The sequence below is a fragment of the Boleophthalmus pectinirostris genome, unplaced genomic scaffold, assembly GCF_026225935.1.
Source record: "Boleophthalmus pectinirostris isolate CB_2022bp ecotype Guang Dong unplaced genomic scaffold, ASM2622593v1 HiC_scaffold_23, whole genome shotgun sequence".
NCBI lineage: Eukaryota > Metazoa > Chordata > Actinopteri > Gobiiformes > Gobiidae > Boleophthalmus > Boleophthalmus pectinirostris.
This window is the reverse complement of record NW_026571207.1, coordinates 33,109,211-33,121,212: the sequence shown is the minus strand read 5'-3', so window position 1 is coordinate 33,121,212 and position 12,002 is coordinate 33,109,211. Positions and strand designations below refer to the sequence as shown.

Here is a 12,002-nt window from a genome sequence, read left to right as displayed (position 1 = left end):
GGTCTAAAACCAGGTCTAAAACCAGGTCTAAACCAGGTCTAAAACCAGGACTAAATCAGGACTAAATCTGGTCTAAAACCAGGTCTAAACCAAGACTAAACCAGGACTAAATCAGGACCAAAATCTGGTCTAAACCAGGTCTAAACAATATGACACTAACAGTAGGTGGACATAATTTAAAGCAGCAGTGATCTCATATAAAAATCATTTCTCTATCAATAATATTTTTAATCTGGTTAAGGAAAGACTGAACTTTTTATTTTCTTTTATCAGACAAAATATCTTATGTTAAGATCCTGGTCTTTGATACTTTACAGTAAACAAAAGTCTGTTCATGAGACTTGGGCTCAGCCAGTTTGAAGAGAACAAACAAGAATTTTCAGGTTGTGGTGGGTACATTCATGTAGTTTTAAAAAGCACGACAATATCAAGTAATCCAAAGTATTCAGATCACGTTACTCACTTTAAGTAATTTAATGTATTATGTTACAAACTACATTTTGGTGTATGTAATCTGTAATCTGTAGGGGAATACATTTTAAAAGTCACCTTCCCAACACTGCTCCTCTGTACCATATATTCACTTCTCTATCACTTCTCTGCACCATATATTCACTCTCCCTCTCCTCCCTGTAGCTTGGAGGAAGGATCATTTATAAGTTGACGCTGGGTGAAGTCTAAAGTTAATCTTCTCAGTTGGAAGCCGGGCACCTCTCAGGGCTAAAAAGAGAAATGTCATTTAAAATCCAGGCTTACTCTTTAAGCAGCGACCCAGGGAGTCTGCAGCTCCACAGCCAATCCACTTCAAACACAATACAGGCTCATTGTTACCATAGACTTAAGTGTGTCTGTTGCATCATAATTAGCCTGTGTTTCAATAATAAACCTTTTTTTCTACACTAAGTAAGAACCAAAATAATTGATTTCTGTCTACTATGCAAACAGTTTTGTCAGGCTTATTGCTGGGTTTCAGATGGCATCCGTACACTGCATAGGTTGGGGGCAGCTCAAATGAATATTGTTCAACTGCAGATTTGTGTTGTAATACAGTATGGTCTTGGGTCTAGTCAATAATAGAAATGATCAGGTTCCATAGGTGGTTTCAGATGATATTACATATACATTATATATTTCATTAATATCTAAGAACAACTGGGAGAAGTAAAAATTAATATTGCTGAAATGCAGATTCGTATTGCAATTAGGGGTGTGCAAAAATATTGAAATATCGATATATCGTATCGTTTAATGTGATGATACAGTATCGATGTCATGGGCTGCTGTATCGATATATCACCAAGAGTATTTTTTGGTATATTTTACTCAATTATTTTGTTACAGTGCTGCAGTTTTGTTGCTTATTCAGAGGAAGGAAACTTTTTTTATGCAACACATTTTGACATTTTCACTGTTTTGATGATTAAAATTGGTGTATTTCATATGAACTTTGCACAAGAAGTGGTTTAACAAAGACTTTTAGTATCTCAGCCATGATCTAGCGATTATTGCTGATTGAACCATACTGAACCGATTTGAAATATATCACATCGAATCGAAAGTTCACTGTATCGAGATATGTATCGTATCGTGGCCTATGTATCGATGTATGTATCGTATCGGCAACTTCAGAATAATACCCAGCCTTAATTGCAATACAGTGAAATCTTACTTCCAATTACTAATAAAAATGATCAGGTTCAAGGTTTGTGAATTTACATTTTGGATATTTCATGACAAAGTACATTGTAATCCATAGGGAAAAGTGTCTCTTGGCCCTCGTCTGGGAGAATGACATCGTCACGTTGTGGAATCTGAAAACCACCAACAGACCAGTATTGTTTAAAGGGACAGGTCAGAAATTTGGACATAGGATCTCATTTCCTAGTGAACCAGAGTGTTTGAGACGTCTGGAGACTCTTCTTAAAATATTCCATCCCATCCTTGTATTTGCAGAGGTCACTGGTGCTAGACTAGTGCATACAAATCTGTTATTACACCAGACTGTCCATTTTAATGTCTGTGTCGATAGAATAATTTTAAAAGTAAAACCAACTTTGCATTTGAAGGATTTATGTGTGAGCAGCAGCAGCAGTGAGTTGTACTTCCTGATAGAAAGCTCGGCAGCGGCGGACTGATATCACCAAGCACCTATCTTACCGGCTCTGTAATAGTTTGTTTACCTGCCGTTGCCATAGCGACACATAGAGCACAGGAAGGAGCCTGTTCCAGATATGGCCACGTTCATATTATCGCAACTAACTAGAGCAGAGTAAAACTCCACTGCCGCTGAGAAAATAGTCCCTCAACACACGACGATTCATGCCATACAAGGTTTGTTTTACTTCTAAAATTATTCTATCAACATAGACATTCACATGGACAGTCTGGTGTAATAATAGATTTTCTTCGGGTGTTTTGTGGAGTGGGTAAGACTGTTTTTAGTGTCAGGATAATTATGACCATTGACATGCACTAGTCTAACACCAGTGACCTCTGCAAATACAAGGACTGAATGGAATATGTTGTTCAATGTCTCTATTTATGTTTCCTTCATTTGATCTTTTGCTACAGACAGAAAATGTGTGACTTTAAAATCAAATACAAACTTAGTTCATTCATTCAGCCAAATGGAACTTTCTTGTAAAACACTGAAACATTCTTACATATGATTTACTATGTGTGATTTTAGGTGTATTTAGTGAGAGTTACTTTATTTGAACAGTTTAAAAAGTGATTTTACTTGACACTTTATTTCCTTTGTTCTGATGCAGAGCTACAGGATCCACCAGCAGAATGTCCTTCACATGTGACCAGTGTGGAAAAGTGTGGTCAAATGCTTACAAACTGAAAAGACACTACACAAGTCACACAGGAGAAAGACCGTACGAGTGTGACCAGTGTGAGACGGGATTCAAACAATCTGGTGATCTCCATCTACATATGAGAATCCACACAGGAGAGAAGCCACTTGAATGTGACGCTTGTGAGAAGACACTTTCACAGTCAGGCCACCTAAAATCACATATGAGAATCCACACTGGAGAGAAACCGTACCAGTGTGACCAGTGTGGGATCCAATTTAGAGACTCCTAGTGGCCTCCATCGTCATATGAGAATCCACACTGGAGAGAAACCGTACAGATGTGACCAATGTGGGAAATGTTTCTCTCAATCATACAATCTCAATAAACACATGAGAGTTCATTAAACGCACTGTTTTTAACTTTGTGCATTTAGTTTTGTTTTTGTTTTGTTTAGTCTTGTTTGACTGCACTTGCCTGTTCCCTGTTCCAATTAGTTTTACAATTAGAAAATAAAATCTGTTTTTAGACCATTTGTTGTTGCTTGTCTCATTGTGACTGTGGTTTAACTTAAAGGTTCAGTGTATAAAGGATGCAGTGAAAAAGAGACAGAGACACATTTTATGAATAATTTATTAATGAATTACCAGTTTAGGAAAAATATATCTTTTTTTGTTATTTGTTCTATAAATACTGATCTAGCTAAAAGGACATCTTAAATCACCAGTTTAGGAAAAATAGGTCATTTATTATTTATTCTATTGATCATAATTGAACTAAAAGGGTCGTTTCTCCACACACACACCCCTACACGCAGGCACACACACACGCACACACACAGACACACACAAAGACACACCCCAACACACACACACCCAGACACACACACACACCGTTATGTTTGTATTTATACATGAGAAGGCAGATTCAAGGTGCTATATTATATTTCAAACCATGTTGGAATGTTGTTTCCTCCTCACAAACATCCCTAAAGTTGTGTTTTCTTTCATTCCTACATGTCCAAATGTCCTCAAAATGCTCTGTTCCACATTGTGATGTCATGAAGCGGTAGTTTTCAAGTTGAGCTCAGTAGAGACGGGCAATTCCAGGGCTGAAATCATCCAAATGATTCTAGTGAAGGTGCATGGAGTTTAAAAACACACATTGTAAATTTGCAAAGTTTGTGTGTTAAAATGAATGAATGAAAGAAGAAAAAAACAATGACACAAAACATTTAGTTTTTGATGAGGAAACAACATTATAACATCAGAAAATAGTGTAATATGAGCCTTTGAACGTATGATTCACTAACAAACCTTCTGCTAAATCACACCATTAAATCTCTTTGGTCATGGTCCATATAAATCTTCATAATTCCAATAAAATATTTGGTCATCTAATGTAAACAGTGTAAATACTGATGTGTTCCTGATTTGGCAGGATTGTTATTCTTCCAGATGTAGCATGGATGTGGCCACTGGACATGGAGGGAGCCACAGACCTGCTCGCTCAGATGTTGAAGATGGGAGTGTCTGATCGAATAACTCCCTCACAAATCCTCCAACATTCATTCATACGCTCTGAAAGGTTTGTTTTTAGATCACCACTGTTCAAACTTTCTTTTCACTTCTCAAGCTTCAAGTGTACTATGGAACTTTTCTACTTGTCTCCCTGGAGATGTTTTTGCTTTAATTGCGCTGCAGAGATCAAATAGTACAGGTTCTCTGCTAAAGAGTACAAGATGCCAAATTTGTGCTTCAATGAAATACTACTCAAAGTACTAGTTACTATTTTACACTTTTATCAGCTTTTTAAACAATTTTCTGCTGTATTCATTGTTAAACAGGGAAATGTGATGGTGGTGGATCACAGACAGAGGCCCCCGCAGGTGAAACTCATTGACTTCAGTTTGGCCAGGCCCGTAAAGGAGGCCAAACTGGGCAGGAGGATCCACCACGTGTGCCACAGTAGGTCTCAAAAAGTAGAGAAAGAACATAACAGGGAATACAGTGGTGGGACATACAGGGATGGACTTGGGATATTTAAAGACGGGGTATTTGACTTTTATGGGCTTTTAACCTCTTACACATAACATATTTAGATCACCATGCTTCCTTTTATTGTTTTGAAAATGCTATATTTGCTCATCTGACCCACTGCTCTTAATGTCTCTCTCCTCTCCAGACCCCCTGAAATCATTCTGGGTTTGCCTTGGAACGAGGCCGTGGACGTGTGGTCCCTGGGGACCATGTTTGCCGACCTGTGGTTAGGAATTAAATTATTCCCCAACACCACTGAATTTGAGGCGGTAAGTCATCGGACAAGCATAGATCATGAAAACCCTTTTTTCTTCTTTTTGAATTTGACATACATATTAAAGGTGCACTACGTAACTTTTCTGGTGGAGGCTCTGATACCTGATGGTCTCCATGAGGATGGCATTGCTTTGTCTGAAATATTCCACAAAATGGCAATTAATCTGTCTTCCTGGAGTCAAGCAGTGGTTAGTTACCTGACCAGCCAGTCCCTTCTAGGCATAAAGAAAACCCACATATTGTGACATTGTATCGTCAAAAGTCTCACAATAATAGCGGAGGCCCTCACAATATATCGAACATTTGACTGCTAGTGTACGTTTAATACATACCCGGGTTAACAATAACTTCTCCATGGTACCGGACCCTCCAGAAATGTTACCTAGTGCACCTTTAAGTCTTGTCTAACAAACGTGTGCTTCTTTTGATACAGTTGAGAATTATGATCAAACTCTTCGGTGCACCTCCTGATCACGTGCTCAGTTAGGGGCGCATGACTAAGACATTCTTCCGCCGGGTCGACAACAGATGGTTCCTCAAAGTAAACATTTCTTCTAGTTAGATTCATTCTTTTATGTGTGACAAATGTAAAAATGATAAACTTCTCAAATGCTTTTTCAGACTCACGAGTGTAAGATCCACGACGCAGAGCGCTTCGGCTCCCTCCGCCATCTGATCCAGGTAAACACCGTCTTTGACCCAAACAGCGATTTCAGAGGTGTACATTTAAACTAGAGCTGTAGTCCTCTGAGAAAACTGACTAAAAACATGCCCTGCCAATCGATTAGTCGACTAAAATGGGAGTTCATGCAAAAATACAGAAAAGTTCTTGCAAACATTTGAACAGACACACACAGACACACACAAACACACACACACACAGACACACACAGACGCACACAGAATCACACTCACAGCTGGTTGTTATTGCAGAGACGCTCGTGCCCTTTTCACTGGAGCAGATCTGTGTTCATACAGACGTCATCTTCTGTGTGGATCAGATTCCTCCTGTGCTGAACCAGAGAAACACGTGTTGTCTTGAGTGTGGAGATGTAGCCGACCGCAGCACGTCTACGCGTCTACGTGCTGTGGGTCTTAACCAGGCCTGGAAAGAGGAGCCATCAGAGACTGTTTATAGAAATGAACATAGATAACCTGCCAGCTGCGTTCCAAACAGGCTGTGGAGGATTAAGGACCCGATTTTGTTACTTAAGACACAGAGGCAAAAAGTTCCTCATGCAAAAGTATCACATGAGAAAAGCGACGTAAGTAAAAGTATGAATGAACCTGTTTAAAATGTAGTTAAAGAATAAAAAGTAAGTATTTTGCTGAGATTTTCAGAACAATTTAAGGATGAAATGTAATGATTTTGATAAAGAATATGGCAATTTTTAAGTGATTCAATTAATTTCTTAATTTAATTTGATTGTACTTCTACTTTTGTACTTTGTTACCTATTAAAATCAGCAAAAATCCAAGGTTTACTGTCTAAATCAGACTTGGAGAGACTTATCCATGTGTTTGTCTCCAGTAGGTTAGATACTGTAATGATCTGTTCACTGGTCTCTCCAAACGAGCTGTGAGACGCTGCAGAACATCCAGAACACTGCAGCTCGGGTCCTTACTGGAACCAGGAAGTGCGAGCACATAAGTCCTGTGCTCAAGTCTCTGCACTGGCTCATTCAGACTCTCATTATGTTGGCAAAATATCATATACACAAAACCAAATGGGCTCAAAATAAACCAAATATTCATCAGTATAATATGGAAATCCAACAATATTTTCAAACGATAAAACAGGTCCAAAACAAAAAAGCAGTTAAAACTTACAATATCTATAAAAAGTATAGTATAGCTTTATTTAATTCATGACATTATTCTGTTTTGTTTAGTTTTTTTGTTGTTTAGTTTTGGTTTCATTCCTTCTGCTCCCCTGTATAATAATTTGCAAACCACCCCCATGTTGCAGAATGTATGTATGTTTATGTATGTTTATGTGTATGAATGTATATGTATATTTTCCACCCCTCACTCCTGCCATAAGTGTGAACTGGACTTTGCATTGATGTAACAACAATCCAATCTGCAGCCTATACTGTATATACATTTGTTGTTTTGTCTTGTTATGTTTTTGTAATTAAAAAAAAAAAAAAGGTCTCTGCACTGGCTTCCTGTGGCTCAGAGACTTTAAAGCAGCTCTGCTTGTACAAGTGTCTCCATGGCCGAGCACCAAAGTGCATCTGTGACATGTTAGTGCCACATGAACCATCTCGCACTCTGAGGAGCTCAGGGACCGGCCTCCTGCTGGTGCTCAGAGTCACGACTAAACAAGGAGAGTCAGCGTTTCAGGTTCAAGCAGCTAAAACCTGGAACAGTCTGAACATGTGAGACTCTAGGTTACGGCCCCAGGCCTTAGATTCTAATTTGTTTTGAGTGTTCTAAATTATTCTGCTGACACATCTTGATTCCTGCTGTGGGAGTCCTGGTTTGTGATTGGTGGGGCATGTCGACGCCCACCTCACCTGCAGCCACCGCCCCCTTTTAAGAAGATTGCCTGCACCTGTTCGGGGCTGCTGGCCTTGATGGCCACTCTGCCATTTTGTGTTTGTGTGTGTAGTTTAGTTTAGTTCTGTTTTGTGCATTTTTTGATTTGGTCACTCGATTCTGTTTGTGGGTTTATGTGGTTTAATTTGGGGAACTTGTGTTTTAGTTTTGTGTGTGTCCCTTTGTTAACCACTCGTTTTGTGTAAGCCTGCGTGACCCGTTTTGTGGCACAAAACTCGGTTTATTCTGTTGTTGTTTCTTAGTTTAGGTTATTTTCTGTATATTTTAGTCTTTTGTTAATTTACCTTTACATTCCTGTTAATTAAACATAATTTAATTTATTCCATTTCACATCTTATTTTTGTTACTTCCCTCACCCCAACGAGCTGGGTCGTAACTCTCTTTAAATCCAGGCTCAAAACGGTTCTGTTTCACTGTGCATATGACAAAGGTTTTCATTTCACACTCTTCTAATTTATGTAATTAATGTCTCTCTCTGTCTTAATATAAAATATAATTTAATATTCAAATTATTTATGTTTTGATTAGTTTTTATTGTGATTTTAATGTATTTCTTATTCCGTAAAGCATTTTGAATTTCTTTGTGTACGAATTGTGCTGTACAAATAAACTTGCCCTGCTTATCTTCCACTGCTGCAATTAGGAAGTGAGCATGGGCACACTCCACGCTCCACTGACTCCATCCAATTAACTTTGTACTGAGGCAACTGCTGCTGTCAACCTCGTCATTTTGGTTTTAAAATGAAATTTGGTCTTAAAGTTCATAATAGGGAACTAGCTCCAAATTCACCTCTATAGCTGCTAACCTTATGAGCTTCATTTGACTGTCCCGTAGTCCACTTCTTTATACAGTCTCTGGTTCAGACTCACCTGTGCTCTCTGGTTTTCTTCTGTCAGGACAAAGCTGACACAGACACTATCAGACAGAAGTAACATAGACAGGCTCTAGTGGTGAAGTGTGAGAACACAGCAGGAGAAGGTCGGACAGATTTATTATGAACGGTACCTTTAAAAATCCAGAAATTGTGTAATAATCAGATTGTTGTTTGTATGTGAACATGAAGGATGGGTCAAATGCAGAGAAACATCTCTTGTACGTATATACAAGCTCAAACACTCAGTCAATAAAAGCAGACAAAGTACAATGTTTTTATTTGCAATTTTTAATACTTTTCCTTAATGATTACACAGATCCTTGAGTCGAGAACAGAAACTCCAGCGACCTCCGACAATGTTCAAAAACAGGTAAAGATTTTTCAGAAAACCTTGAATCGTTAATAGAATTAGTATGACATATTTCAATAGATACTCATATTTACAGCGGAAACGGTACATTCTTTTTTCTCTTCAAATTGCTTCACGTTTTTTGTACAAGCCAAAATATCTGCAGTTTTATTCATATTCATGCAAAATATTGATTCTCAGATTAATGAAAATAAAAGGATTTGCTGCATGTTTTTCTATATTTTAAGGGTGCACTTTGTGCCAATACACAAGAGAAGCCAAAAGCAAAAGGAGATAAGGCCATTCCAACGCTGTGCAAAAAAACAAAAACAGACTCAGACCAGCCTCTCAGAGCGGAGGAGGGAGGGGCTAGTGATGCTGCAGATGATGTCATCAACATCCTGGGGGGGGCTGAACCCTGAGGCTTTGTTAGACTTTAATTTGAGCTTCAGTTTAACACAATCTGACCAGAAAGAACTAATTTAGCTGGAACTTCAACAGATGAGCTGATTTGTGCTGTTAAACAAGCCCCTCTCACACATAAAATTACAGTCATAAACTAGTAAGCATTAGCCAAAAGTTTTCCAGTGAGTCTTTCTCACGTTTTAGTTAAAAATCAAACTCCTAAACAGGACCATGAATGCTCAGACTGATCACAGGCTCCTGAAAATGTGCTGTTTAAATCTGTTTTTTCTTGAGTTTTCAGACTATCTTAAAACACCAAAACAATATTTGCTATAATTCTACCACACAGATACATGTAGAACACCCCCAGAGTGATGTCACTACAAAGTATCAGTTCTGCAGATAACAGCTTATATGGAGCTAATGATGAAGGGGTGGTACATCGGTTTTATCAGAAGATTTCCCCAGATCACTACTGGTCCATATCAGGAGTATTGAAACTGATATTTTATCTCCACAGAGACAAATATAGAATATCAGATCTTCCCTGCATGTAATTATTGTGCAAACAATCAAATATCTGTAAGATAAAGCACATAAACACAAGTGCAGTATTCACTAGTTCTCATCTGTTTTATTTTTGATTTGGTGAGAGGCTGCAGCAAAATCAGAACCTGGAGACTTCAGATTGAAACTGATTTGACCAATTCCTGAAGAACTATTGATTTTAATTTCACTCTGAGCAATTACACTCTCAATAATTAGTAGAAATGTTCTATTAATTAGGAGGTCAGTGGTTAAATCTCACCGTCTGACCAGCACACACTACACTTGTGTCCTTGGGCAACGCACTTCACTATCTTGCCTAAGTTTGTTGAGAATCTGTTGGCGCTAGTGGAGGATCTGTCACCTGTTTGTTTCCATGGAGATGTTATTGCTTTGCTTGGAATATTCCACAATACAGCATTAAACTTATCTTATCACCACCCGGCCAAGTTACAAGTCAGATCTGTGGAAAAGCTGGCCCTCAAACACAAGAAGAGTACACGTTTTTGAGTGTATTTTTGCGCAATAAAAACAACTGCTACTGAATTGATACATGTTTACTTTAATACTGCGGAACATTGACAGGCCAAACAATAACATCTCCATAGTAACAAATCTGCTATCGGGAAAATTACACAGCACAACTTTAAGTATGTTTTTATGTACAACTGGCTGGATGAATATAGTAAATAATATTCGTAGAGACCTTTGAGAGACTGGTCTGATTAAAACTTAAATTACTCGTACATTTCATTTCACAGTTCAGGAGCAGACTTCCTTTGGGGCAGATTGTACTGTATATACAATGATACAATAAAAATCTCCCTTTGAATAAATAAATTAATAATATAATCGTCAACAACGCAAACCATGCTACATCAAAAAACCCATATACCCCCAAAAAACTGAAACCAAACCTGACGTTCCACTCGTTAACTCCCTCTAGTGTTGAACAATGGGAACACAATGGAGCGGTTTTGAAACAGCGCGAAGCAATGTCCGTACAATATCAGCGTTATTCGTATGAAAATAGTGGCTGCGTTATATGCGTATAGGTCCTTGTGTTTGCATATTCAACCCCCTATGGCACAGTTTGCATGATATGTTTTTGTGATATGTTTTTATGATAAAATGGAGGTTTGCTACAAAAAGACACAGGAGGCTGCAGCTTCGATGGTACAAAAGGACAGGCAGTTTTTGAAAGAAGTTTGAGCTTGAGATCACAAAATAAAAATGCACAAAAATTAGATCAAATGTGATAATGGCTGAAAACTGCTAGTAAAATAAAAGCTAGAATAAAAATACTATTCAAGGTGGACAATATGATGCTAACAGCCCGCCCACCCCTCCCATTGGTCAGCCTCTGAGTGAGTGACAGGTGAGTTCAGCCAATCACAGTGAAGCGTGAACTCTCAGAAAAAGAATACAGTTGTGATTTCTGCTTAAAGCTACTGTTCTTAAGTTTATTTAATTTTTTTTCTTCGATGGTAGATGTGAACCCTCTCACCTGGCCCCTCTCCTCTCACCTGTCCCCTCCCTCTCACCTGGCCCCTCCCCTCTCACCTTGCCCCTCCCCTGTCACCTGTCCCTTCCCCTCTCTCCACTCACCTGGCCCCTCCACTCTTTCTCTCACCTGTCTTTTTCTTTTACCTCTCACCTGTCCCCTCTTCTCTCACCTGTTCCCTCTCTCCTCTCACCTCACCTGTCCTCCCCTCTCCCTCTCTCCTCTCACCTGTCCCTCCCCTCTCCCTCACCTGTCTCCTCCCCTCTTTCTCTCACCTGTCTTTCCTATCTCCTCTCAGCTGGCCCCTCCCCGCTCTCCGTCTCCTGTCCCCTTTATTAACTTTTGGTTTGTGGATTTACAATTTCTCCATTTTGTATCATACTGTAAAATGTAAAATGTACTTATGTAAAGCACAGATGCCTAAAAACTGTACTTACGTAATGTACTTTTACTTTTCTACTTCGTTACCTTTTCACCACAGTCAAAAAAGTAAAACTGAATAAAATGTAGTGAAGTAAAAGTAAAAAGTATCCACTGTAAATGTACTTAAGTGAAGTACAGATGTGTAAAAATTTTACATATGTATTGTATTTTTACTTTTGTACTTCGTTACCTTTCACCACTGTCAAAGACTTATAACTG

The 12,002-nt window shown here is 38.7% G+C and overlaps 1 protein-coding gene across 1 annotated transcript; it reads left to right on the top strand.

Annotated features, from left to right (window-relative positions):
* Positions 1–2,457: 2,457 nt before the first annotated feature.
* On the top strand, positions 2,458–3,282 carry LOC110156359 (protein krueppel-like). The gene is given in 2 exon segments (XM_020920568.2): positions 2,458–3,090; positions 3,092–3,282. Coding segments are annotated over 2 exon segments (414 nt in total). The 5' UTR covers positions 2,458–2,793; the 3' UTR covers positions 3,209–3,282.
* The last annotated feature ends 8,720 nt before the right edge of the window (positions 3,283–12,002 follow it).